Source organism: Bufo bufo, chromosome 3 (genome assembly GCF_905171765.1).
Source record: "Bufo bufo chromosome 3, aBufBuf1.1, whole genome shotgun sequence".
Classification (NCBI taxonomy): domain Eukaryota; kingdom Metazoa; phylum Chordata; class Amphibia; order Anura; family Bufonidae; genus Bufo; species Bufo bufo.
Genome location: NC_053391.1, coordinates 460,400,223 through 460,427,890, shown reverse-complemented (window position 1 = coordinate 460,427,890; position 27,668 = coordinate 460,400,223). Strand labels below are relative to the sequence as shown.

The 27,668-nt window shown below is 44.7% G+C and overlaps 1 protein-coding gene across 1 annotated transcript in view; it reads left to right on the top strand.

Annotated features, from left to right (window-relative positions):
* The window catches only part of CRLF2 (cytokine receptor like factor 2), a 49,711-nt gene that overhangs the window by 8,453 nt on the left and 13,590 nt on the right, over positions 1-27,668 (top strand). Inside the window, exons 3-5 of the mRNA XM_040421978.1 lie at positions 16,327-16,525; positions 16,617-16,728; positions 24,940-25,024. Of these exons, the coding sequence (XP_040277912.1) occupies positions 16,327-16,525; positions 16,617-16,728; positions 24,940-25,024 (396 nt within the window). The remainder of the gene's footprint in view (positions 1-16,326; positions 16,526-16,616; positions 16,729-24,939; positions 25,025-27,668) is intronic.

Genomic DNA, 27,668 nt, shown 5'->3' with positions numbered 1-27,668 from the left:
TTGCGCGTCTCATTTTCCCTTTCTTCTGACAGATCAGAAGAAAGGTCAAATAAATGATGATGTCAGCCAGGCCGAAAGCCAAAATAGTGGACCAGTCATGAAGTGGGGAGGGTGAGAACAGAATGAAAAGTCCACAGAGTGGACCTATGACATAATGTGGAGGTGGAGGCAACAGCACTAGCATCAGGAGGAAACCACAGAGTGGCAAGGTGACATAGTGTGGAGATGGCAGCAGCAGGATACCACAGAATGGCAAGGTGACATAGTGTGGAGATGGCAATAGCAGCAGCATCAGGATACCACAGAGTGGCTAGGTGAAATTGTGTAGATATGGCAGCAGCAGCATTAGCATCAGGAGACCACAGAGTGGCAAGGTGACATAGTGTGGAGATGGCAGCAGAATCATCATTAGATCACAGAGTGGCAAGGTGATAAAATGTGAATATGACAGCAGCAGTAGCATACCACAGAGTGGCAAGGTGACATAATGTGGATATGGCAGCAGCAGCAGGATACCACAGAGTGGCAAGGTGATATAGTGTGGAGATGGCGGCAGCAGCAGCAGCAGCAGGAGGATACCACAGAGTGTCAAGGTGACATAATGTGGAGATGGCAGCAGCAGGATACCACAGAGTGTAATGGTGACATAGTGTGGAGATTGTAGCAGCAGTAGCATCATCAGGAAACCACAGAGTGGCTAGGTCAAATTGTGTGGATATGGCAGCAGCATTAGCATAAGGAGACCACAGAGTGGCAAGGTGACATAGTGTGGAGATGGCAGCATCATCATTATTAGACCACAGAGTGGCAAGGTGATAAAATGTGAATATGGCAGCAGCAGTAGCAGCAGGAGGATACCACAGAGTGGCAAGGTGACATAATGTGTATACGGCAGCAGCAGCAGGATACCACAGAGTGGCAAGGTGACATAGTGTGGAGATGGCAGCAGCAGCAGGAGGATACCACAGTGTCAAGTTGACAAAATGTGGAGATGGCACCAGCAGCAGGAGGATACCACAGAATGGCAAGGTGACATAATGTGGATATGGCAGCAGCAGTAGCAGCAGGAGGATACCACAGAGTGGCAAGGTGACATAATGTGGATATGGCAGCAGCAGTAGCAGCAGGATACCACAGAGTGGCAAGGTGACATAGTGTGGAGATGGCATCAGCAGTAGCAGCAGGAGGATACCACAGAGTAACAAGGTGACATAATGTGGATATGGCAGCAGCCGTAGCAGCAGGAGCATACCACAGAGTGGCAAGGTGACATAATGGGGATATGGCAGCAGCAGGATACCATAGAGTGGCAAGGTGACCATAGTGTGGAGATGGCAGCAGCAGTAGCAGCAGGAGGATACCACAGAGTGGCAAGGTGACATAATGTGGATATGACAGCAGCAGGATACCACAGAGTGGCAAAGTGACATAGCATGGAGATAGCAGCAGCAGTAGCAGCAGCAGGAGGATACCACAGAGTGGCAAGGTGACATAATGTGCATATGGCAGCAGCAGGATACCACAGAGTGGCAACGTGACATAGTGTAGAGATGGCAGCAGCATCAGACCACAGAGTGGCAAGGTGACATAGTGTGGAGATGGCAGCAGCAGAATCAGGAAACCACAAAGTGGCAAGGTGACATAGCGTGGAGATGGCAGCAGCATCAGGAAACCACAGAGTGGCAAGGTGACAAAATGTGGAGATGGCAGCAGGAGAATACCACAGAGTGGCAAGGTGACATAGTGTGGTGATGGCAGCAGCAGGAGGAGGATACCACAGAGTGGCAAGGGGACATAATGTGGATATGGCAGCAGCAGCATACCACAAAGTGGCAAGGTGACATCGTGTGGAGATAGCAGCAGCAGTAGCAGCAGCAGGAGGATATCACAGAGTGACAAGGTGACATAATGTGGATATGGCAGCAGCAGAATACCACAGAGTGGCAAGGTGACATGGTGTGGAGACGGCAGCAGCATCATCATCAGACCACAGAGTGGCAAGGTGACATAATGTGTATATGGCAGCAGCAGCAGGAGGATAACACAGAGTGGCAAGGGACATAGTGTGGAGATGGCAGCAGCAGGAAACCACAGAGTGGCAAGGTGACAAAATGTGGAGAGGGCAGCAGCAGCAGCAGCAGCAGGAGGATAACACAGAGTGGCAAGGGACATAGTGTGGAGATGGCAGCAGCAGGAAACCACAGAGTGGCAAGGTGACAAAATGTGGAGAGGGCAGCAGCAGCAGCAGGAAGATACCACAGAGTGGCAAGGTGACATAGTGTGGAGATGGCAGCAGCAGTATCAGCAGGAGAATACCACAGAGTGGCAAGGTGACATAATGTGGATATGGCAGCAGCAGCAGGATGCCACAGAGTGGCAAGGTGACATAGTGTGGAGATGGCAGCAGCAGTAGCAGCAGCAGCAGCAGCAGCAGCAGAAGGATACCACAGAGTGGCAAGGTGACATAATGTGGATATGGCAGCAGCAGCAGGATACCACAGAGTGGCAAGGTGACATAGTGTGGAAATGGCAGCAGCAGTAGCAGCAGCAGCAGGAGGATACCACATAGTGGCAAGGTGACATAATGTGGATATGGCCACAGGAGCAGCAGCAGGAGGATACCGCAGAGTACCAAGGTGACATAGTGTGGAGATGGCAGTAGCAGCAGCAGCATCAGGAGACCACAGAGTGGCAAGGTGACATAGTTTGGAGATTGCAGAAGCAGCAGCTGCATCAGGAGACCAAAAAGTGACCTGGTAACAGAGTGTGGTGGTGGGTGGCAATACCAGTACCCGCTGACGAAGGTATGTGAAATAAGGAGCACTTGGCATCAGATGTATGGCATCAGACGGGTTGCAGCATCAGAGTAGTAGCTGAATTGGTGGTTGGAAATCCTGGCTGATCCACGCCTGATTCATCTTTACAAAGGTCAGTCTCTCCACATTTTGGGTGGACAGGCGAGTTCTCCTTGTGGTAACTATGGCCTCCGCCGCACTAAATACCCGCTCAGATGCCACACTACTGGCCGGGCAGGACAGCTTTTTCAGGGCAAACTCTGCTAGTTGCAGCCACAAATCCAGTTTGGCTACCCAGTACTCCAGCGGATCTTCAATGTGCGGTGTCAGGGTGCTGTCCAAGTAGGCCACCACCTGCTGGTTCAGGTCCTGCTCCAGGTCTACTTGCTGCTGCTGGTGAGTAGTTTCTTCACTATGCGGGTGAAGAAAGCTACTCATCAGCAACTGTAGACTCTTGCTGCTGCTGATGGAGCTGGTACTGCTCCTGCCACCCACCCCTCCCCAGCAGCCATGGCAGTGGAACGTGAGCGCAGAGGGCCCCCTGGTCAGACCTGCAAGAGGATGGACGATGGTGCAGATAGGCAGCGGTCAACTGACTACATAGGATGTCTCTGTAGTAGTTCAGTTTGTCCTCCCTTTCGGTGTGTGTAAAAAAGACCCCCATTCTGGACCGGTAGCAAGGGTCCAACAAGGTGGAGAGCCAGAAGTCATTCCTCTGCCGAATGGTGACAATTTGGCTGTCACTACGCAAGCAAGTGAGCATGCAGTGGGCCATTTGTGCAAGTTACTCGGAGGGACTTTCTGTCTCCATCTCCACTGCATACTACCACGGGGTGTCCGGGTCCACTGTCTCGTCTTCCTCATCGCCCTTTAGCTCCTCTGGCTGCTCCTGTCCTGTCAGCTGAGTAGAAAAGCCACCTGTCATGTACCGGGGACCAGACGAGCCCACCATCTCACTTAACAAGGGTTGCCCAAGCTTTTCAGGCCGATTCACCTCATTCCCTCACACGCTGTTACGCCCTACGCCAGGCCGTAACTTGAGCATAAATCGCCACCTGAAGCCTGCAATCACACCCACGCACTCACGCGAAACTTTCACTGCCACCATCCGTCAGTTATAAGGTCGACAGGACACCCCTGAGTGTTCCACTCGCAAGCAGTCACCCACACGATAGCAAGCCTGATGGAAAAACAACATACAGCCTCAGACTGCACACACACTCTTCATGGAGCTAACAGGTTACAAGACAAACCATCAAACTTTTAGGTTTAATGTATAAAAAATAGACAGTACTTGGTTACAAAAAATCATTAACAAGAGACATACATAAATGGCAAACAATTGTAAAATAAAAAGGAGAAAACAAAGAAAGTTCTAATACTTAACATTTGTGTGGTAAAAGTCCTTTCCTCCCAGAAGATTTGGGCATAGAAATGGTGCACAAACCAATTCGATTGGATCTCCCACTTTGTGACACACAAATATCCCAGAAATTACATTTTTATGTCTATCCTCCAGGGGCAGGCCTGAGTGGGATTCTCCCTCACACGTCTGACTCAGCCCCTCTGGGCTGGGCTTCATTACACATGCAGCCTGGCCCCCTGGCCATCTAGGGAACAGGTATGAAAATATCCAAAAGTTATTTTACCATTTGCCCTGGTGAAGATACAGGCCCCAGCCCTTCTTCATAATTCATATCTCACCGTTCCGAGTCCTAGCATATCAAACGCATCGTCCAGGACGCTCGGAAGGTGACATCCTTCTTTTAAGAAGATGAAGGCGAGTTGATATACCTTGTCTGGTGTCCATGCAATGCCCCAATCATACCAGAGGTGACGAGCTGGATTTTGGGGACATCTGCCCCCTCCTGAACAAGTTATGAAGTATTACAAATGATTGTTCATTCTCTGGTTAGGAAGCCCCCTGCTGACAAAAGTGTGCCAGAGAGTCTGCAGACTCCTGTCCCAGGCGTGACCAGCAAACAGGCCCATCCTCGTTAGCATCTCTGTGCTAACTACCTCCCGGGGACAATTTGGCTGTTTCCCAGGTCCGAGGCAGACAGCTCGGCTCTCTCTTTATGCAGCCTTAAACCAATTTATAAATGGCTGCTGGCCTTGTAATACAAATACATAAATACACACTGTATGTATATATGTGAATCACACCGGAATATGTTACACTACGATATATAACCATAAAACATATAATATCACAGCAAACATTATAATAACTAGGGATAAGGCGGTCCTTATTCCTGACACCACCTATTTCGCTACACATTGCCTGTGCTCCAATGTCCTTGTCCCCCTCCTCTTCCAGTTCAGCCCCCACAGGGCTCATGTGGCCATGAGATCTAGGTGCCACGTTTCCTGTCCCCTGACCAGCCATTGTTACCAGCATTTGTTCCAGGACATGAAGCAATAGAATGATGTCGTTCAAACGACAGGTGTCACGCATGAGCTGCCACTAGCTGACATCGAAGTTACAGAGGGGAATACTATCCGCTTGTATAATTAAGAAATCGTTGATGGCCTTTCTCTGTTCGTGGAATTCCAACGGGTGGAAACGTCGCATATCAGCCTATTTTGGGGGATGCCGTTCTGCTCAAGGAGAGTGTGCTTTGCGGTGTACGAGTGGCTGAAGTGCATGCAAAGTTTCCTGCCCATTTTTAGGATGTCTAGCAGATGGGTGGAAGACTTCAGGAACCGCTTGACAACCAGATTGAACAAGTGTGCCATGTAGGGCGCATGGCTCAGCCTTCGTTGACGCAGCACCGACACTATGTTCTTCCCGTTGTCAGTCACCATGGTTCCGATTTTCATTTGTCACGGAGAAAGCCAGAATTCTATTTCTTGATGAATCACACGTAGCATTTCCTCCCCTGTGTGACTCTGTTCGCCCAGGGAAACGAGGTGCAGAACTGTGTGACACCGCCGTGCCCTGCACATGTGGTATGCTGGAGGGGCACTGTGAATTGTTCCTGCAGTGGAGGCTGAGGACAAGTTGGAGGGTGAAGAGGCAGAGGAGGACATTTTCGCAGTACCAACGGCGTTAGAACGTGGAGGCGGAAGGAGCGTGACCTGGCCAAGTTGCTGGTGTGGCTGTGCAGGAACCACATTCACCCAGTGGGTCGTAAAGGACATGTATTGTCCCTGACCGTAGTTACAGCTTCACACGTCGGAGCTGCCGTGCACTTTGGCAGACACCGACAGGGTCAAGGACAGGCCCACCTTCTGTTTTACATGTTTGTGCAGGGCTGGTACTGCCTTTTTCGCAAAGAAATGACGGCTTGGGACTCTACACCTTGGCTTGGCACAAGCCATCAGTTCACTAAAAGGTGCAGAGTCCACCATTTGGAAAGGGAGGGACTGGAGCACGTTCAACTTCTGCGCCGTTCGATGCGTGCACGCATACTGTTGTCTCTTGACAAACGCTTCAGTGATCAATTGCTGACGGAATGACTGACGAGGATTAGGAGCAGGAGCATCTGGACTAGCAGAAGAAGGGAATGACAGACAGCTCCCTTCGGCTAAGATGGTGGAGCCTTGACTGGCTCAAACCAGGTGCATGCCACTGGGTGATGCAGCGGTCGCTGCTGCAGGCTGGACCACCACATTGGAGCCTCGGTTTTAACTTTATGGTGACGCTGCATATGTTGATGCAGGGCTGTGGTGCCAACATTGGCACCCTGGCCACGCTTCACCTACTTCCCACAGATTCTATATATGGCCATGTTGACCTCCTCCGGCGGCTTCGCAAAAAACTGCCACACCGCTGAGTACCTGATTTTTCCCCCAACAGTACTCACTGGCTGACTGCTACCGCCGCTGCTTCCGTGAACCCGTGCACCACTCCTCTCCTGGCAGGAAAACTGCGGCAAAGTGGGTAGTCTACCCCGGTCACGTTTGGCTCCTGACCTACAACTGCTGCCACCCTGCTGACTCCCAGCCATGCTACCACCTTGCTGGCTCAGCCGCTGCCTCACAGGCAAGCTGCCACCCTCTTCTGATGATGATGATGAAGCCTCTTCTGCACCCGGCTCCCAAGTGCGATCGGCTTCATCATCATCGAGTATTGTCTGCACATCACTGATGTCCTCCTCAACAGTCTCTGGGTAAGGAGCCTGACCGCATGCAACACCACCTCCCACGCCACTCTTCTCATCACTACTTGCCCGCCTAGCGGAGGAAGCGGCGGAGGTCTCCTCCAGATCTTGGCTGGGCAGTAGCTGCTGACTGTCCTCTAGTAGCTTTTTCTCGCTGAAAAGTGGAGCTGAGCCCAGAGCATGTAGTATTTCTCATGGTGAGGGAACAGAAAAGGACAGAGACAGGTTGAGGACAGGTGAGGGCACAGGGCCTGCTCCCGGACCATGCCAACTTATGGTTGTGTCTGACGAACCCATCGACTGTTGGCTGGGGGTGTCTGATGTCACTTGGGATGACGTGGATGACCGAGTTAACCAATCAAGAACCGCAGGGTTGCTGGTCAAGACACGACCGCTAGATGACACCAGGAGCTTCTCGCTGCGACTCCTGCTGCCACGCCTCCTTACCCTGCTGTGATCACTGCTTGCGCCAGAAACATTTAGGCCCCTACCACTCTTCTGTGCATGGCCTGGCACTTCTCTGCCTGACATACTTGTACCTGAACTAAACAAATTAAACGGAAATTAAAACACCCCTAAAAGCGACAAATATATTTTTCTTTTTGTACTGAAATAGGCCACTAAACAATTTCACCACAATTAACTGCAGAAGTGAACTGAGAATATATTTTTCTGGTTGGACTAAAATACGCCACTATATGCTTTGACCAGAACAAAATTAAAGAGTGAACTGTGATATATTTTTCTAGTAGTACTGAAATACGCCCCTATACGCTTTCACCAGAAATAACTGCAGAAGTGAACTGAGAATAAATTTTTCTTGTTGGACTGAAATACGCCCCTATACGCTTTCACCAGAAATAACTTCAACAGTGCAGTGCATATATATTTTTCATTTTTTTTACTGAAATACACCACTACATGCTTTCAACAGAAATAACTGCAACAGTGCAGTGCGTATATATTTTTCTTTTTTTACTGTAATACGCCCCTATATGCATTCACCAGAAATAACTGCAACAGTGCAGTGCGTATATATTTTTCTTGTAGTTCTGAAATACGCCCCTATACACTTTCAACATAAATAACTGCAGAAGTGAAATGTGCATATATTTTTCTTGTAGTACAGATATCAGATACTAAAGATACTAAGATATAAGCCACTAATAGCTTTTCAACATTGCACTTGCAGCCCAATAACAAATAGCTGGAATGACACAGCTGTCTAATGGCTATTCGGATCCCCAAATAATCTTTCCTTGCACTTGTAAATTGCTTTCCTATCAATGTCCCTAGCGCCTTCTGACATCTCTCCCTGCACTAAGATGCTGTGAAATGATTCCTCCCTATCCTTTCCCTGCACTTATAAATCGTTTTTTCAGTCTTTTTTTTCCACAATCAGGTTTTTCCAATTGACGTCTTTCACACGTCTGTCCCTGTACTCTGAACGCTTGAAAATGTCTAACTGTAAGATGGTCGCCGTATTTATAGGGCTGTGACATCACAGGGCTGGCTGGCTGCTGATTGACTCCATGCAGGCATGTCAATCTGGGTGATCCCGCCTTCCCAGAGTTCCTTGCCCCATGTCCTCAGTCCTCACACGTGTAGCCGCCATTTTAGGAAAAATGCAATTCGTTACCATGAAGCGCAAGGAAATTCACATTTGTTGCGAATAATTTTTTTTTCGGCAGCTTCGATTCGCTCTAATCCAGGCCTTCAATTCTTTTTGTATCATGATCAATGCTGATAGTGATGTTGAACACCGGGGAAGCGGGAGGGGGTTCTTCCTTTGTCATCTCCCTGTGTTGTCTAGTCAAGTTTTAGACTTGGCAGCTTGAGGCCTAACAAAGTATCTAACAACAACTGTTTCTTACCTTATAGGATCTTGTGCATTTTAGTTGCACAAGCAGTAATAACACGTGTAGTACCCCATAGTAGGGAATACTTGCAAATTGTTTTATTTGTTTATGTTTATTTTATGCTTTATATCCCCAGTTCTTACAGGTTACAAAGCTGCTATTAGAGCTAACAGGCACTTTTCCTTATTTAATGAGGCTCTGTCACCAGATTTAATAATATTAAACCAGACATATAACCTGGTAGGGTTGATGTAGCTGAGTAAAACAATACCTGTCTTTCTTTTGTAGGTGCTGGTGTTATGGAGAAATTCAGACTTTTACTCCTATGCAAATGAACCATTGGAGCACTAGCAGGCGGGATTATGCGGTTTGAGGGCCACTCTAGCAAGTCCCCTAGTGCTGACATGTGCACTTATTAGTAAATACGGCGTGTGCACACCCCATCTTCTGCTGCTTGCCGAGCAGTGAGGATGATTAGTGTGCCCCACCGTGTTTGCTAACAAGTGCATAGGAACGAGAATCTACATTTCTCCACAATGCCAGAACCTTCAAAGGAAAGACAGGTATTATTTTGCTCAGCTATCAACCCTACCAGGCTTTATGCTTGGTTTAATAGGGTTGATCCTGGTGACAGAGCTTCTTTAATGTATACTTTAACAATGTCCTCTGTGGGATGTGGATATTCTCCTATGCAAGTGATCAGTCTGCTCATAGGGTGTGTCCAGGCTATGTAAGACTTTAATCTCCTTGATACATGGCTATGGAAACTCCGGGGTCCTTTCATTTTAGACAGCACTTCTCCACAGTACATCTCCTCACACCTCCTCTTTACTTCTGGAATGCTACTAACACAATTCTTTGCTCTTTTCTTATCTTTGCCTAGTTTAATCTAGAGCTTGACTCAGCTAGCTCAGCTCCTCTCACTTCACTGACTCAAACTGTTCTGACTCTAGAACGTTCTAACTCCTCCTTTCTAAGGAGGGATACAGCTCCACCTAGTGGCTAGTGGTCACGGCCTGTTAACAAAAATTTGCTTATTTACACAGCAAAAACAGAAATACACATCACAACAGTTTTGGTCTTTTGCAGTTAGAATATAGGAAATGCATCAGACAACTCCAGATGCAGGGGAACCACTGCTTTAACAGTGGGGCACTGCAATACTAACACATTTATTCTTCCTTCTGTATATAGTCTATTTTGTTTTAGAACTTCTTTACCTTGATCTTATCTTTTTATCTCAAATATGGTACTGCATGTGATTTTTCTTTATGTCAGCATTTGTTTGGAGATCTGATAATAGATATTGTAGATATTACGTTAGTAAATGTTGCAATTTCCTGCAGCTGGTTGTTCTTATTAAACATCGAAAAGTCAGTGACCACATCATCACTGTTACATTAACAATTTTCCACCATTCAGTGCTACAGCACAGTATTCTACACTAAGGCTACTTTCACACTAGCGTTCGGGTGTCCGCTCGTGAGCTCCGTTTGAAGGGGCTCACAAGCGGCCCCGAACGCATCCGTCCAGCCCTAATGCATTCTGAATGGAGGCGGATCCACTGAGAATGCATCCGCCTGCCAGCGCTCAGCCTCCGCTCCGCTCAGTGAGCGGACACCTGAACGCTGCTTGCAGCGTTCGGGTGTCCGCCTGGCCGTGCGGAGGCGAGCGGATCCGTCCAGACTTATAATGGAAGTCAATGGGGACGGATCCGCTTGAAGATGACACTATATGGCTCAATCTTCAAGCGGATCCGTTCCCCATTGACTTTCAATGTAAAGTCTGAACGGATCCGCTCAGGCTACTTTCTGACTTAGAAAATTTTCTAAGTTATAATGCAGACGGATCCGTTCTGAACGGATGCAAACGTCTGCATTATCGGAGCGGATCCGTCTGATGAAACATCAGACGGATCCGCTCCGAACGCTAGTGTGAAAGTAGCCTTAGCTGTACAATGCAATTCAAGTCATTGTATCTCCTTATTTTTCACCAGGAGAGAGCCAATGTGTAATTAATGCTTAGTCACTATTATGTAAATACAGAGAACCCTTTTTATATGTCCATATGCCCATGTTTAGCCAATAAACTATGGACCTATAGTATCTAAAGCCTAGAGCAGTGATGGTGAACCTTTTACAGACCGAGTGCGCAAACTGCAACCCAAAACCCACTTATTTATCGCAAAGTGCCAACACGGCAAGTTAACCTGTATACTATAGTCCAATATTGTATATCTTCCATGTACTTTATCATTTAGCTATAATATCCTGTCTACATTCAGTGCGCTGCCTGTGCCGTTCATAGTGCGCCCTGCGCTGATGAATGTAAGGAAAAGTCTAATGCCCCTTGCAGACGAGCGTGTCCGGATTACGTCGGGATGCGTTGCGGATGCGTTCAGTGAAAACTGCTCAATTTCGCAGGCAAAGTGATTCAGTTTTGCCTGCGAGCGCGTTCAATTGTTCAGTTTTTATCGCGCGGGTGCAATGCGTTTTGATGTGTTTTGCACGCGCGTGATAAAAAACTGAATGTATACAAACAACATTTCTTAGCAACCATCCATGACAAAACTCATTGCATCTGCACTTGCTTGCGGATGTGATGCGATTTTCACGCAGCTCCATTCACTTCTATGGGGCAAGCGTTGCGTGAAAATCGCAGAATATAGAACATGCTGCGATTTTCACGCAATGAACAAGGCATGCGTGAAAACCAATGCACATGTACACAGCCCCATTGAAATAAATGGCTCCGGATTCTGTGCGGGCGCAATGCGTTTGCATCACGCATTGCACCCGCACGGAATACTCTCTCATGTGAAAGGGGCCTAAGGCATATTAGCACACCATAGACTTTTTCCAGTGCATGGGTGCCCACAGACAGGGCTCTGAGTGCCGCCTCTGGCACCCATGCCATAGGTGTGCCACCACTGGTCTAGAGCCACATTGGTGGGCCATCGATATCAAAATCTCAGACAACCCCTTTAAATAAAAGAAGAGCGTCTCATTCTTGAGAGCATGCTTTAGGTCAGAAATTGTGTTTATCACTGCTTTGATGATGGACTACAGAAGTGCCAATCTAAACTTTGGATGTCATGAACACACATGCAGCACTTTTTTATGCTGATAATTTTCTCTTTATGCTCTTTATATAATATGTATAATATGCTGTAAGTGTTGAAGGTGAATATCACCTTTAACCCCTTAAGGACTCAGCCCTATTTCACCTTAAGGACTTGGCCATTTTTTGCAAATCTGACCAGTGTCACTTTAAGTGCTGATAACTTTAAAACGCATTGACTTATCCATGCCGTTCTGAGATAGTTTTTTTGTCACATATTGTACTTCATGACTGCTAAAATTGGGTCAAAAAAGTTAATTTTTTTTGCATAAAAAAATACCATATTTACCAAAAATTTTGAAAAATTAGCAAATTTCAAAGTTTCAGTTTCTCTACTTCTGTAATACATAGTAATACCCCCAAAAATTGTGATGAATTTACATTCCCCATATGTCTACTTCATGTTTGTATGAATGTATCATTTTGGGAATGATATTTTATTTTTTGGGGATGTTACAAGGGTTAGAAGTTTAGAAGCAAATCTTGAAATTTTTCAGAAATTTACAAAAACCCAATTTTTAGGGACCACTACAGGTCTGAAGTCACTTTGCGAGGCTTACATAATAGAAACCGCCTAAAAATGACCCCATTCTATAAACTACACCCCTCAAGGTATTCAAAACTAATTTTACAAACTTCGTTAACCCTTTAGGTGTTGCACAAGAGTTATTGGCAAATGGGGATGAAATTTGAGAATTTCATTTTTTTGCCTAATTTTCCATTTTAACCCATTTTTTCCACTAACAAAGCAAGGGTTAACAGCCAAACAAGAATGTATCTTTATTGCCCTGACTCTGCCGTTTACAGAAACACCCCATATGTGGCCGTAAACTACTGCACGGGCACACAGTAGGGCGTAGAGGGAAAGGTGCGCCGTATGGTTTTTGGAAGCCAGATTTTGCTGGACTGGTTTTTTGACACCATGTCCCATTTGAAGCCCCCCTGATGCACCCCTAGAGTAGAAACTCCATAAAGTGACCCCATCTAAGAAACTACACCCCTCAAGGTATTCAAAACTGATTTTACAAACTTTGTTAACCCTTTAGGTGTTGCCCAAGATTTAATGGAAAATAGAGATACAATTTCAAAATTTCACTTTTTTGGCAGATTTTCCATTTTAATATTTTTTTCCAGTTACAAAGCAAGGGTTAACAGCCAAACAAAACTCATTATTTATGGCCCTGATTCTGTAGTTTACAGAAACACCCCATATGTGGTCGTAAACCGCTGTACGGGCACACGGCAGGGCGCAGAAGGAAAGGAATGCCATACGGTTTTTGGAAGGCAGATTTTGCTGGACTGTTTTTTTTGACACCATGTCCCATTTGAAGCCCCCCTGATGCACCCCTAGAGTAGAAACTCCAAAAAAGTGACCCCATTTTAGAAACTACGGGATAGGGTGGCAGTTTTGTTTGTACTAGTTTAGGGTACATATGATTTTTGGTTGCTCTATATTACACTTTTTTGTGCGGCAAGGTAACAAGAAATAGATTTTTTGGCACTTTTTTTTTGTTATTTACAACATTCATCTGACAGGTTAGATCATGTGGTAATTTTATAGAGCAGGTTGTCACGGACGCGGCGATACCTAATATGTATACAATTTTTTTTATTTATGTAAGTTTTACACAATGATTTCATTTTTAAAACAAAAAAAATGTTTTAGTGTCTCCATAGTCTAAGAGCCATAGTTTTTACAGTTTTTGGGCGATTATCTTAAGTAGGGTCTCATTTTTTTGCGGGATGAGATGACGGTTTGATTGGTACTATTTTGGGGTGCATATGACTTTTTCATCGCTTGCTATTACACTTTTTGTGACGCAAGATGACAAAAAATTGCTTTTTTTACACCGTTTTTATTTTTATTTTTTTACGGTGGTCACCTGAGGGGTTAGGTCATGTGATATTTTTATAGAGCCGGTCAATACAGACGCGGCAATACCTAATATGTATACTTTTTTAAATTTATTTATACATATGATTTTTGGTTGCTCTATATTACACTTTTTTGTGCGGCAAGGTAACAAGAAATAGATTTTTTGGCACTTTTTTTGTTATTTACAACATTCATCTGACAGGTTAGATTATGTGGTAATTTTATAGAGCAGGTTGTCATGGACGCGGCGATACCTAATATGTATACAATTTTTTTTTTTTATGTAAGTTTTACACAATGATTTCATTTTTGAAACAAAAAAAATCATGTTTTAGTGTTTCCATAGTCTAAGAGCCATAGTTTTTTCAGTTTTTGGGTGATTATCTTGCGTAGGGTATGATTTTTGCGGGATGAGATTACGGTTTGATTGGTACTATTTTGGCGTACATGCGACTTTTTTGATCACTTTTATTACCTTTTTTGGGAAGTAAGGTGGGCAAAATTTCGATTTCCTAATAGTTTTTATTTTTTTTATTTTTATGGCGTTCACCATGCGGGGAAAGTAACATGACCGTTTTATAGATTAGGTCGTTACAGACGCGGTGATACCAAACATGTGTAGGGAATTTTTTTTTTTTCATTTTAATCAGTGATAAATGTGTTTTTTGATTTTACTTTTTTTTCACTTTTTTTTGGACCCAGACCCACTTGGTACTTGAAGATCCAATGGGTCTGATGTCTGTATAATACAGTACAGTACAATATATAGTGTACTGTACTGTATTTTACTTACACTTTGTCTGAACAGATCTCTGCCTTCAGCACAGATCTGTTCAGCACCATGGACAGCAGGATGCCTGAGACGGCGTCCTGTTGCCATGGGAACCTTCCCCGTCTGCTCAGTACTGGTCAGAACTTCGCAGACGAGGAAGGGTAAGGACGGGGCTGTCGGGGGGCTGTCTGGGAGCTCTCTCCCTCTCCATTGGGGGTCTGAAAAGGCACTGCAGCCCTCCGATGGGAGAGGGAGGGAGCTCCCTCTTACTGTTAACTTTTTCCATACAGCGGTCCGTACGGACCGCGGTATGGAAAGGGTTAAACGGCTGACATCGCATCACCGTTGTCAGCCGTTTATACCAGGGTGTCAGCAATGTGCTGGCACCCTGGTATACCCACTGTACACCAACGAATTTTCAAGAGGAGGCGGGCGGGGGATCGCGATCACGCCTGCCGCACCGCCCGCCTCCCGCACCGCCCCCACCGCCCACAACTCCTCCCCCCCTGCACCACCCGCCGGCAAAAAATCATGCAGGGGTGCAGGGGGGGCGTAAAATCTATATTTTAGGGACACTAAAGTTTCTGATCGCTGCGGTCAGGAACCGCGGGGATCAGAAACTGCAGAAAGCGCAGCAAACCGCAGGTCTGAATTGACCTGCGGTTTTCTGCGATCGCCGATACGGGGGTCAAATGACCCCCCCCTGCATTGTTACGGGATGCCGGCTGAATGATTTCAGCCGGCATCCTGTTGCGATTAACCCCCGCGGCGCCGGAATCCCGATTTAAAGTTAGGACGTACCGGTACGCCCTGCGTCCTTAAGGGGTTAAGAACAGAGGAATATACTGCAATATGATGATATTTATGGAATGTCAGTATATAATCTAACATGGGATTCAAGGGTCATAATAAGCAGTAGTGTTGGGCGTGAATATTCGAATCGCGAATATCGCCATGAGAATTCACGACTATTTAGAATATAGTGCAATATATTCGTATTCGCGAATATTCTAGATTTTTTTTACTTGAACACATGAGAAGACTGCAATGTCTTTGTCTGAGCTTAGCAACCTGCCTAGCAACCAATAGGAAAGTTGCCTACCCCCTACTATATAAGAAACTCCCCAGCAGCCATTTTCTGCATTTTTTTTTGCATTTATGAGAGAGACAACAGTGTCATTGCTGTGCTCTGTGCTTTGGTGTGTCAAACTCATTATATTAGATAGTTAGTTAGTTAGCTTATATATATAATACAGATAGTTAGTGAGAGATAGTCAGTGTAGGTTATATCCTGATATAGTGTAGCTGATGTTCTAGTGCAGGGTGTTAGGCAGTGTGATAAGTTCTGCTGTCCATACACACATGCTACAGGCATAGTGCTGTGATGTCACAAGTTCACAACAATACGTAGTGCACCAATCAGTAATATGTGGTCAGACCTGCTAAAATGTAAAGTTGCACGTATTGCGCAAAAATATGCGCATCATTAATTGCCGATTTGCGCAATCGCGAATATATTGGAAACTCTAATTATTTGCATATAAAGCTATTGTAATGTTCTGCCGTGCCAACCATTTTCTAGAGTCTCAGGAAACTTCTAGCAGCTTGAAAAATGTAGCAAAAGTGACCCACGCCTGTATTGAGTGCGCATTACGCAAATATTACAAATATTCTCCCAAATATTCGCGAAATATTGCGAATTCGAATATTGCTCCTGCCGCTCATCACTAATAAGCAGTATGGCTTGTCAACAATGTCTCTGCGCACATTTCAATCTTGTTCCTTTGCCCCTTGCTAGAGAACTATTACATCTTCAGATTGTCATGATATGGACTCATCAACAACACACATACATTGCAGTTTCAACAATCCAAATCTGGATCCAGAGAAGTGTTTTTATATGCAATTGCAGTTTCAAACCGTGGAGGGTTGTAAATGGTCAATATATGAAAGCGAGTGGAGTAATAACATCTTCATGAAGAACTACAGTCTAGTAGGTATGATTCACGTCATATAATATTCTGTACCACATTGTGTCTTGGTCTATTGCTTTGAAGTTATGTAGATTTGTTATTTCCTCTTTATTAGAGTCATGTGATGTGCCCCCAGCAGCCGGAGTGCAGACCTTCATCATTACTTTTTCAGTAATTTCTACAGTGATCATAATTATTGTAGTATTTCTCAGGTGTAATATGGAAAGGTACGTAAATTAACAAGTATTACTTACAGCAGTAAATGGGTTCTTCGAAATATCCATTTTCAGTGTGAAGTTTTTTTTTACAACAGGCAAAACTATTAAAAAGTGATGTAAATCTATAAGGCCTCTTTCACCCGGGTGTTCTAGATTTGCTCCGGATGCGTCGCGTGTGCATTGCGGGAAAACCGCGCGAGTAGGCACGCAATTGCTGTCAGTTTTGACTGTGATTGCGTTCCGATGTTCAGTTTTTTCCACGCGAGTGCAATGCGTTTTGCACACGCGTGAGAAAAAACTGAAGGTGGTACCCAGACCCGAACCCGGTCTTCTTCACTGAAGTTTAGGTTTGGGTTAGGTGTTCTATTCACTTTATTATTTTCCCTTATAACATGGTTATAAAGGAAAATAATAGCATTCTTAATACAGAATGCTTACTAAAATATTGCTTGAGGGGTTAAAAAATAAAAAAAATTAACTCACCTCATCCAATTGATCGCGCAGCCGGCATGTCTTCTTGCTTCTTCTTTCAGGACCTGCAAAAGGACCTTTGATGACAGAATCTTCTATCTTTATTCAGCAGGACCTGCGCTGACGTCACCGCGCTAACCACGTGGTCAGTGCGATAATGTAATCAAAGGTCCTGAAAGAAGAAGCAATAAGACATGCCGGCTGCGCGATAAATTGGATGAGGTGAGTTAATTTTTTTTATTTTTTAACTGTTCAATCCACATTTTAGTAAGCATTCTGTATTAAGAATGCTATTATTTTCCCTTATAACCATGTTATAAGGGAAAATAATACAGTGATTAGACTTTAATGGGGTTGCTCATCCCTATCATCTCCTAGCAACCATGCGTGAAAATTGCACCGCATCCGCACTTGATTGTGGATGCTTGCAATTTTCACGCAGCCCCATTCATTTCAATGGGGCCTGTGTTGCGTGAAAATCACCGCTCATCTGAACAGCCCCATTGAAGTGAATGGGTCCGGATTAAGTGCGGGTGCAATGCGTTCACCTCACGCAATGCACCCGTGCGGAATTCTCGCCCATGTGAGAGGGGCCTAAGTTTTATGAGCAAATGCATAAACACAGTAGAGAAAGCAAACGCTAGGTTAAAATGTACAATAGGGGACCGGGAGAATCGGCTTTAACTAAACAATATTATACACGGGGTTAAAAGGGTTATCCTGACTAGTGATGGCCAGTTCGCATTGTTCGCCCGCGAACACATGCGGGCTGCGATCTTTTCTCACAAGTCCGGCGAGGCACAGGTAAGCCCATACCTGTGCCTGCGCCGCGAGCCGGTCTGAAACAAATGCAGTCAGCGGGAGCAGGCAGTTCCAAGAACAGCCGCCGGTGCAGCGTCCCACTACGTGTCTGTGGGCACTGCTTTAAAGCACTTTTTACCTTGTCAACAGTATTAGGTTGTAATGTATGATTTTGTGTGTATGTATCTGCAAAATCCCTGTTACCAGGCAGATTAGGTGTAATTTATACATCCCACCACTAGATGGGGGTATAGCTTAGGTCTTATATATATACCTAGGCCAGGCCTAGTCAGTCAGAAGATGAGAGTGGAGTAAAAATGTAGTCAGAGAAGAGAGCAGATCTGAGGAAGTCAGATCCTATTAGTGGGAAGAAAATGTAGGGTGAAGACTTCATGACACAGATTAGTGAGTGGAGCCAACTTCGCTAGGAGGTGATACTCAGATGTGAGGCGCAGAAGAGCGTTTTCCTTCTGTAGCCGGACTATAGACTTGCATCCCTGACCAGTAGGAGAAGAGTTTGCCTCCCTGGAAAAGAAACAAGCTTTCCTAAGGAATCATCGGTGATAAGAGCCATTATTGAGGGCCACAGACACCTTTGCGCATGGTGGATGTTTTATAGCTTCTGGCAGCCACACCATACTTCAGATGAGTTTTCCTGTCTAAATATTCAGCTTGTAGGGAAAGACAAGGATTAGGATCCCACACATCTAAAGGAACCAGGTACACCTAACCCACTGCTCCAAACTACAACCTGAAAAGCCTAGAAACAGTGGATTTGCAGAATTAACTCTGTACCATCAAGAGACTGCATATTTGTACTGCTGCAACCAAAGACCTCAAAAGTAAAAGTTGTGAGTTGCATCTTACCACTGTCTACCTCATTATTACTACCTATGGTTGTACCACCATTAACGGTACTGGCGTCACGACAAAAACCATCAAGGGACTCAGCCGCAACAAGCACCCTAAGCACCCCTAACATCAAGAGCACCTCAACCACCATCTTGCCTGATGCTTCCTACCACAGAGCGTGCCCCGGAGGATTTCGTGCTGTCCACCTCAACACTGTACTGCCAGCCCAGGGAGGCTATCTGCTAACCGTGAGTAAACTGATGAACTGTGTGTTATATTATTTGGCCCCTCATCGGTCAACCGTGCACCTCACATGTTGCCCCTGCGACTGGCTGGCTGCACCGGGGGCCTTCATCGGGCTGTTCTCGGAACTGCCTGCTCCCGGTGACCGTATTTGTTTTAGACCGTCTCGCGGCGCAGGCACAGGTAAGGGCTTACCTGTGTCTCGCCGGACTTGTGAGAAAAGATGGCAGCCCACATGTGTTCGCAGGCGAACACGGCGAACTGGCCATCACTGATCCTGACAACACAGGTAATAGTTTGCAGTGATCTTGGCAGTCCATGATAGACAAGCATTTAGTATTAAAGGGAGCCTGTCATATTGAACATGGCATCTAAGCTACAGGAGAAGGCATCAGGTAATAGAGCAGGAGAAGCTAACCAGAGAAAAATTAGAATATTGTGCAAAAGTCCATTTATTTCAGTAATGCAAATGAAAAGGAATTGCATTAATGCAGCTTAAAATTAGAATTTTGTGAAAAGGTTCAATATTCTAGGCTCAAAGTGTCACACTCTAGTCAGCTAATTAATCCATACCCCCTGAGCAAAGGGTACCTCCAAATTGTGACTTTGGGGTTTCATAAGCTGTAAGCCATAATCATCCAAATTATAACAAATAAAGGCTTAAAATATCTCACTTTGCATGTAATGAGTCTATCTCATATGTTAGTTTCACCTTTTAAGTTGCATTACTGAAATAAATGAATTTTGCACGATATTCTAATTTTTCGAGTTTCACCTGTACAGTTCTGTGGAAAAAGTTTCAGGATTGCTTGTATTTCATTCATTTATATCTCTTCTCTTTCCAAACTTAGGATTCCATCAAGTGCTCCTACTAAGTGACTGACAGCCTTTCCTGTAGAACTGTGCATACAGAAATAGCTGTCAATTACTGTTCAAGTCTTCTTGACCCCTAAGCCCACAATGTAAAGGTATTTAAAGGGTTTCTGTCATCAGAAAAATCATTATGTAACTGGCTGACATTAGTGATGTGCTAATGTCAGCAGAACATAACTGTCTGACTTATATCTTATATATACACTGCTCAAAAAAATAAAGGGAACACTTAAACAACACAATGTAACTCCAAGTCAATCACACTTCTGTGAAATCAAACTGTCCACTTAGGAAGCAACACTGAGTGACAATCAATTTCACATGCTGTTGTGCAAATGGGATAGACAACAGGTGGAAATTATAGGCAATTAGCAAGACACCCCCAATAAAGGAGTGGTTCTGCAGGTGGTGACCACAGACCAATTCTCAGTTCCTATGCTTCCTGGCTGATGTTTTGGTCACTTTTGAACGCTGGCGGTGCTTTCACTCTAGTGGTAGCATGAGACGGAGTCTACAACCCATACAAGTGGCTCAGGTAGTGCAGCTTATCCAGGATGGCACATCAATGCGAGCTGTGGCAAGAAGGTTTGCTGTGTCTGTCAGCGTAGTGTCCAGAGCATGGAGGCGCTACCAGGAGACAGGCCAGTACATCAGGAGACGTGGAGGAGGCCGTAGGAGGGCAACAACCCAGCAGCAGGACCGCTACCTCCGCCTTTGTGCAAGGAGGAACAGGAGGAGCACTGCCAGAGCCCTGCAAAATGACCTCCAGCAGGCCACAAATGTGCATGTGTCTGCTCAAACGGTCAGAAACAGACTCCATGAGGGTGATATGAGGGCCCGACGTCCACAGGTTGGGGTTGTGCTTACAGACCAACACCGTGCAGGACGTTTGGCATTTGCCAGAGAACACCAAGATTGGCAAATTTGCCACTGGCGCCCTGTGCTCTTCACAGATGAAAGCAGGTTCACACTGAGACACGTGACAGACGTGACAGAGTCTTGAGACGCCGTGGAGAACGTTCTTCTGCCTGCAACATCCTCCAGCATGACCGGTTTGGCATTGGGTCAGTAATGGTGTGGGGTGGCATTTCTTTGGAGGGCCGCACAGCCCTCCATGTGCTCGCCAGAGGTAGCCTGACTGCCATTAGGTACCGAGATGAGATCCTCAGACCCCTTGTGAGACCATATGCTGGTGCGGTTGGCCCTGGGTTCCTCCTAATGCAAGACAATGCTAGACCTCATGTGGCTGGAGTGTGTCAGCAGTTCCTGCAAGACGAAGGCATTGATGCTATGGACTGGCCCGCCCGTTCCCCAGACCTGAATCCAATTGAGCACATCTGGGACATCATGTCTCGCTCTATCCACCAACGTCACGTTGCACCACAGACTGTCTAGGAGTTGGCAGATGTTTTAGTCCAGGTCTGGGAGGAGATCCCTCAGGAGACCGTCCGCCACCTCATCAGGAGCATGCACAGGCGTTGTAGGGAGGTCATACAGGCACATGGAGGCCACACACACTACTGAGCCTCATTTTGACTTGTTTTAAGGACATTACATCAAAGTTGGATCAGCCTGTAGTGTGTTTTTCCACTTTAATTTTGAGTGTGACTCCAAATCCAGACCTCCATGGGTTGAAAAATTTGATTTCCATTTTTTTATTTTTGTGTGATTTTGTTGTCAGCACATTCAACTATGTAAAGAACAAAGTATTTCAGAAGAATATTTAATTAATTCGGATCTAGGATGTGTTATTTTTGTGTTCCCTTTATTTTTTTGAGCAGTGTATATATTTGACTTTTATAATATGCATAATAGGAGCGGGATTTGCAGGGCACGGAGGAGACCGAGGATGTCAATCACCTTTACAAGGGCGAAAACGGTGAGAGGACGGAGCCTCTAGGTGCTGCAGCAACGCCCCACTAGCACCTAGAGGCTCATTTGCATATTATAAAAGTAATTATTTAGCGCGAACGGCGGCAGGCAGGGAGATATAAGTCATACAGTTATGTTCTGCTGACATTAGCACATCGCTAATGTCAGCCAGCTACATAATCATTTTACTGATGACAGAAACCCTTTAAATGGATTAAAATTTAAAGGGGTTTTCCAATCTCAGACATAGGATATGCCCCCAGCGGCACATGTCTGATAGGTGCGGGTCCCACCTCTGGGACCCGCACCTACAATTAGAACGGAGCTGGGAAATGAACGGAGGGCACACAGCCGCCCTCCATTCATTTCTATGGGGCCGCCGAAAATAGCTGAGCGCTGGCTTGGCTATTTCTGTCTGCCCCATAGAAATGAATGGGAGCAGGGGCCGCATGTGCATGGTGTGCTCCCATTCACTTTTATGGGAGCAGAGGGGAGCAGCGTTTGATGGTGGACGGACCCCGGGAAATCCGGGGTCCTCCAGCCACAGCGCTCCCCGCTCCATTCTCGTTGTAGGTGCGGGTCCCAGAGGTGGGACCCGCACCTATCAGACAAAGGAGGCATATCCTAGCGATATGCCCCCATTGTCTTTGATGGGATAACCCCTTTAGCTTATACTAAATCTTTTTCCACAAAACTATATATCAATCCAGTCAGCCCATCCTATCATATAACTTTCTGTTTGGAGTTAGGACTTCATGTAAAAGTGACAAGTTCCCTTTAAGTGGAGCCCATTTATTTGAATGGACAAACATATAATACATGCCTGTGCTGAATACTGTTTGCAGAAACTCTCCATTTTGGCTAATACTTCAGTTTTTCTGCTGAACAGAAACCATTAATTTGCATATCTTGCAACAATTGTCCAACATATAATGTACATTTTCTTAAAAGAAGACACAGCACAAGAATCTACAGTAATTTCTTTGTTTGCAGAGTGGGAGAGGACTGACATACTTAATCTGCTTGTCTGCAGGCCCCAGTTTCAGTGGTTTTAAAGTAGACACACTTGGGGCCCACCAATTTACACCTTCATTTTTAGCTAGCTACTGTATAAGGAATGCACATCCCCCCCATGCCACTTTTCTGCCATAAAAACGTGCAAACCCCATGATTGAGACTTTTTAAACGCCATTTGCAAATTAGCAACAATGTATTTACAAATAGCAACAATGTTGCATAATAACTACTGTTTAATCATGACATAGAAAGAAATACCAAATAAGTTTAATCTTTTAAGATATAAAGCACAATCCTGATCCAAGAGGCAACAATCTAATGTCGTGGGGTCCTTGCTCATAGTGTACTACTGCTACAAATTAGATATGCAAAATAAATAAAGGTGCTGTCTTACTGTATGTTGCTGCTGTGCTTCACTTTTGGTGCAGTAAACACACATTTTCTTCCAATAAAGGGAAAACACACAGCAGACTTCAATTACCTTAAAGGGGTTGTCCAAGTTATGAAAAAAAATATATAGCACTGTAAATCTGATGATCAGCAATATATAGAAAGTTTTAGGCAAAAAAATTATATTTCCTCATTTCTGGTTCTCCTCTGGCCCTTTGTTTACCTGCAATAACAACTATCTCTGCCCCTCTCCTTTCTCTGCAAAGGGAGTGAATAAGTCTGCCCTGAGTGACATGTCTGACTGCTGGGATACTCAGCAGCATGTTGTATGTGTAGGACTACAAGTCCCAGCTGCACAATGACTCTGCTGATTTACACAGGATCTTCCCCCCTACCTGTTCTTGTGCGATGTTTTGCAGAACTCCTCCAGTCTGTCAGGTCCTGTGCCCAGTATTTGCCCCCTCACTGCCTCCAGCTACTAAGTAAAGCCTTCAGCCCTGAGTCTGTGCTAATGAAGGGGTTAAAGTTTTACCTGAAGAATCCAGGGAGAGAGCAGACAGCAGTGCGGGGGTGGGGTGGGGGGCACGTCCAGCACAGTGGCGTCTTGTGTACAGACACATATCTGATCTCTCAGGCTTGTGCACAAAATCTCATAAGAACAGGGAGAGCAGCTAACATCATAGGTCATGTGACCCTCAGTGAAATCTGAGGAAGCAGCAACTGTAGATGCAGTAAGTGCATGGTAAAGCCTTTACATTTCATTAGTGAGAAACATACAAAGAACAAAAAAATAACCCGGACTACCCCTTTAACGTAAAGGCAGGTTTACACTGGCCAAGCTAAAGCCGATTGTTGGGAAGAAAGCATTTCTTCCCAACAGTCGGCTGCTCGTTCAGTGAAGGATATTGCTGTATTTACATGTATCAATCTTCTTCACAGTATGAGTATGAGGGATCACTATTGCAATTGCCTGTCCCCATACAGAATCATTGTTTTTGGTCAGCAGATCGCTGTTTATACTGCATGCTCTGCTGCCTTGAAACAACAATTTATGTGCCTGCATGAACAGCAGGATCACCTGACGAACAGACATTTTGCTCGTTCATCGGGTGATCAGCGGCACATTAAGCAGATTGTCAGACGTGTAAATCCACCTTAACTATGTTTTGTAATGATTAATAATTAATAATTCAGTTCTGCTGTGTGTTTTCCTTTGCGCAAAGTAAATACACCATAAATGCAGGTATGTTGATACAAAAACCACATGCATTTTTTGGGTGAATTTTTTTACGGCTTCAAAAATGCAGAAAGGCTGCAACCTTTGGCAACACCCTAAAACATATCTAAGATTCCTATAAATTACACAATGATGACGTATTGTTAACCACAGAATTGCCCATTGTTCAAACCTTTAGTGGGTATAAAAGCAGACTATACATTCACTACATCAGCCAGTAGTGCCCAACCCCCTCCAGTAGTGCCCAACCCCCTCCAAATGTAAAAATGAAATTAAACTTTCTAATAGTCTTTATTAATGTCCTTATATAGTACTGTATCATGCAATCTGTGAGATCAGATGAAGCCATGTTCTGCACACCTAGCAGAGAGGAAGTCACAGTTTCATTAGAGATTGCTCCCATGTCTGGATAAGATAAAGGCTGAGGTGTTTTTCATAATGTCTAAATTGCCTATTTCTAACAGAATGAAGAAATGTATATTTCCAATTGTACCTGATCCAAAGAATTCATTTCATGACTTATTTGACAGTCACAATGGATACTTGCAGGTAACATTTATTGAATAACAAGTACACCATGTATGAATATACTGTACAATGCATTATATTTACAGTATGTTTCCTTATTAAACTTTATATATTTGGAAACATAATTGTATTTAGCGATATTAGCTTACAATAGGTCACGCCTTCAGGCCAGTGATTGACAGGCAGCTGTCAATCTGAATATACAGAATATACAGGATCCATAAACTATGTGCCCAGTGTATTCTTTCAGTCTTTTAGTACTCAAAATGTCTTGTTTTGGCTACTAATAGAACATATTAACTGTAGTTGTAATATGTTGCTTTACATAGAACAGCATATTAAGCTGACAGATCCACTTGAATTATGTATTATGTTACACCACATCCCGTCCTGCTGATGCCTTTTTTTGTAAATGAGTAGTGGGAGGCCAGAGGTGCACTTACAATTCTGTTTTTTACTACTGCACAGCCAGCACTATCATCAATATTTAAAGGATTGTGAACATAGTTAATAATCTCTGACAAATCCTAAAATGATTTAAAATAAAAACATTTTTATACTCACCCCTTGTCAAGCACAGTTCTCTACAAAGCGTGCCCAGTTCTCCTTTTGCTATTTGTTTGCAGTAGTAGCAGTGACGTACATGGATACGACATGTGACCTCTGCAGCCAATCACTGTCCTCAGCTGTTTATTGATTGGCTGCAGTGGTCATGTGTGGTATCCAGGCACGTCACTGCTGTTCTTTGCAAACAGCAGGAGAGCTGGGCAAGTAATGTAGAGAACAGTTCTTGACAAGGGGTGAGTATAAGGGCTCATTCTCAAGGATGTATACATTTTTGCAGTCTGCAAATTACAGATCTGCAAAACACAGATACCGGCCGTGTGCATTCTGCATTTTGCAGATCAGATAGTCTTTCTCTTGTGTAGAAAAGCCTATTCTTGTCCGTAATTGTGGCCAAGAATAGGACTTGTTCTATCTTTTTTGCGGGGGCCACAGAACAGAAGTACAGATTCTGATAGCACACGTTGTGCTGTCCGCATCTTTTGCGGCCCCATTGAAATTACTGGGTCTGCATCACGGATGTGGACAGAAATATACGGTCACGTGAATGGGTGCTTAGTGAGTATACAAGCCATTTTAGGTCTTGTCCAAGATTTTTTATTATCTTGGACAGCCCCTTTAAGAAGAACAACCATTGTGTTTTTTGTATTTCTGTACCTTCAGAGGAGCATAAAAATGGATCTGTTTTAAACTCAATTTGCTTGAATGGGTTATTTTGAGCATCCGAAATCACTAAAATTGTATTGATTAAATGATAGCAAAAATTCATGTAAGGATGGGTTCACATCAGGGTTATGGATTCCGTTATGGCTTTCCGTTATAACAAGGCATTCCGTTTTGATCCGTCATAATAGAAGTCTATTTGCACTCATAACGGATCGGTCTGGTTCCCGTTATGCAGGACTTTTTTGTCCGTTCCGCATAACGGAAACGGGACGGATCCGTTATGATTCCTATAGACTTCTATTATGACGGAAAACAAAACGGAATGCCTCTTAAAGGCTTCTGCTTTGCATTCCGTCATAATACAAGCCTATGGGCAGCAGAACGGAAACCAGGACAAATCCGTTCTGCAGCCCATAGACTTGTATTATGAAGGATCAAAACGGAATGCCTCTTAAAGGGTTCCGTTTTGACTTCCGTCTTAGGGTACTTTCACACTTGCGGCAGAGGATTCCGGCAGGCAGTTCCGTCGCCGGAACTGTCTGCCGGATCCGGCAATACGGACGCAAACTGATGGCATTTGTCAGACGGATCAGTATCCTGATCCGTATGACAAATGCATTGAAATGCCGAAACCGTCTCTCTGGTGTCATCTGGAAAATAGGATCCGGCATTTCTTTTTTTCACATTTTTTGCGGTGTGAGCATGCGCAGACCTCAATGCCGGATCCGTTTTGCCGGATCCGGCATTAATGCATTTCAATGGGAAAAAATGCTGGATCCGGCATTCCGGCAAGTGTTCCGGAATTTTGGACAGAGATAAAACCGTAGCATGCTGTGATATTATGTCCGTCCTGAAAAGGCAAAAAGGCTGAACTGAAGAACGGATTGCTCTCCATTCAGAATGCATTAGGATAAAACTGATCAGTTATTTTCCGGTATTGAGCCCCTAGGACGGAACTCAATGCCGGAAAAGAAGAATAACGCTAGTGTGAAAGTACTATGTTATAACGGAAAGCCATAATGGAATCCATAACGCTGATGTGAACCCACCCTAACCCCTAAGTATCCCGTATCACTGAAAACATGGAAAATTTATTAGATATCATATAAAAAAGAGGTAACCACTGGGCCATAAACAACAATTCCACATTGACCCCTGATGAACCCGGATGGGTGAAACGCGTTGGTGCAGGATAAACAGTATTATAAGCTGTATTTGTCTTTTTTATAGTATAGGGTCATTTAGAGTATATTAGTTGTAGGTTACAGTGTGAGGTACATCCACCATCAGGCTATGTCCAAGTTTAGTTAGGGTAAAAGTAGGTAAAGGATTTTTTCTCCTGCCCTTATCTGCCTGCCTTATACCCTACTTCATTTCATTCTTGTCTGGTAGTGTTTTTGTTAGTGCTTGTTCTATCTGGGCTCTATTTATTATC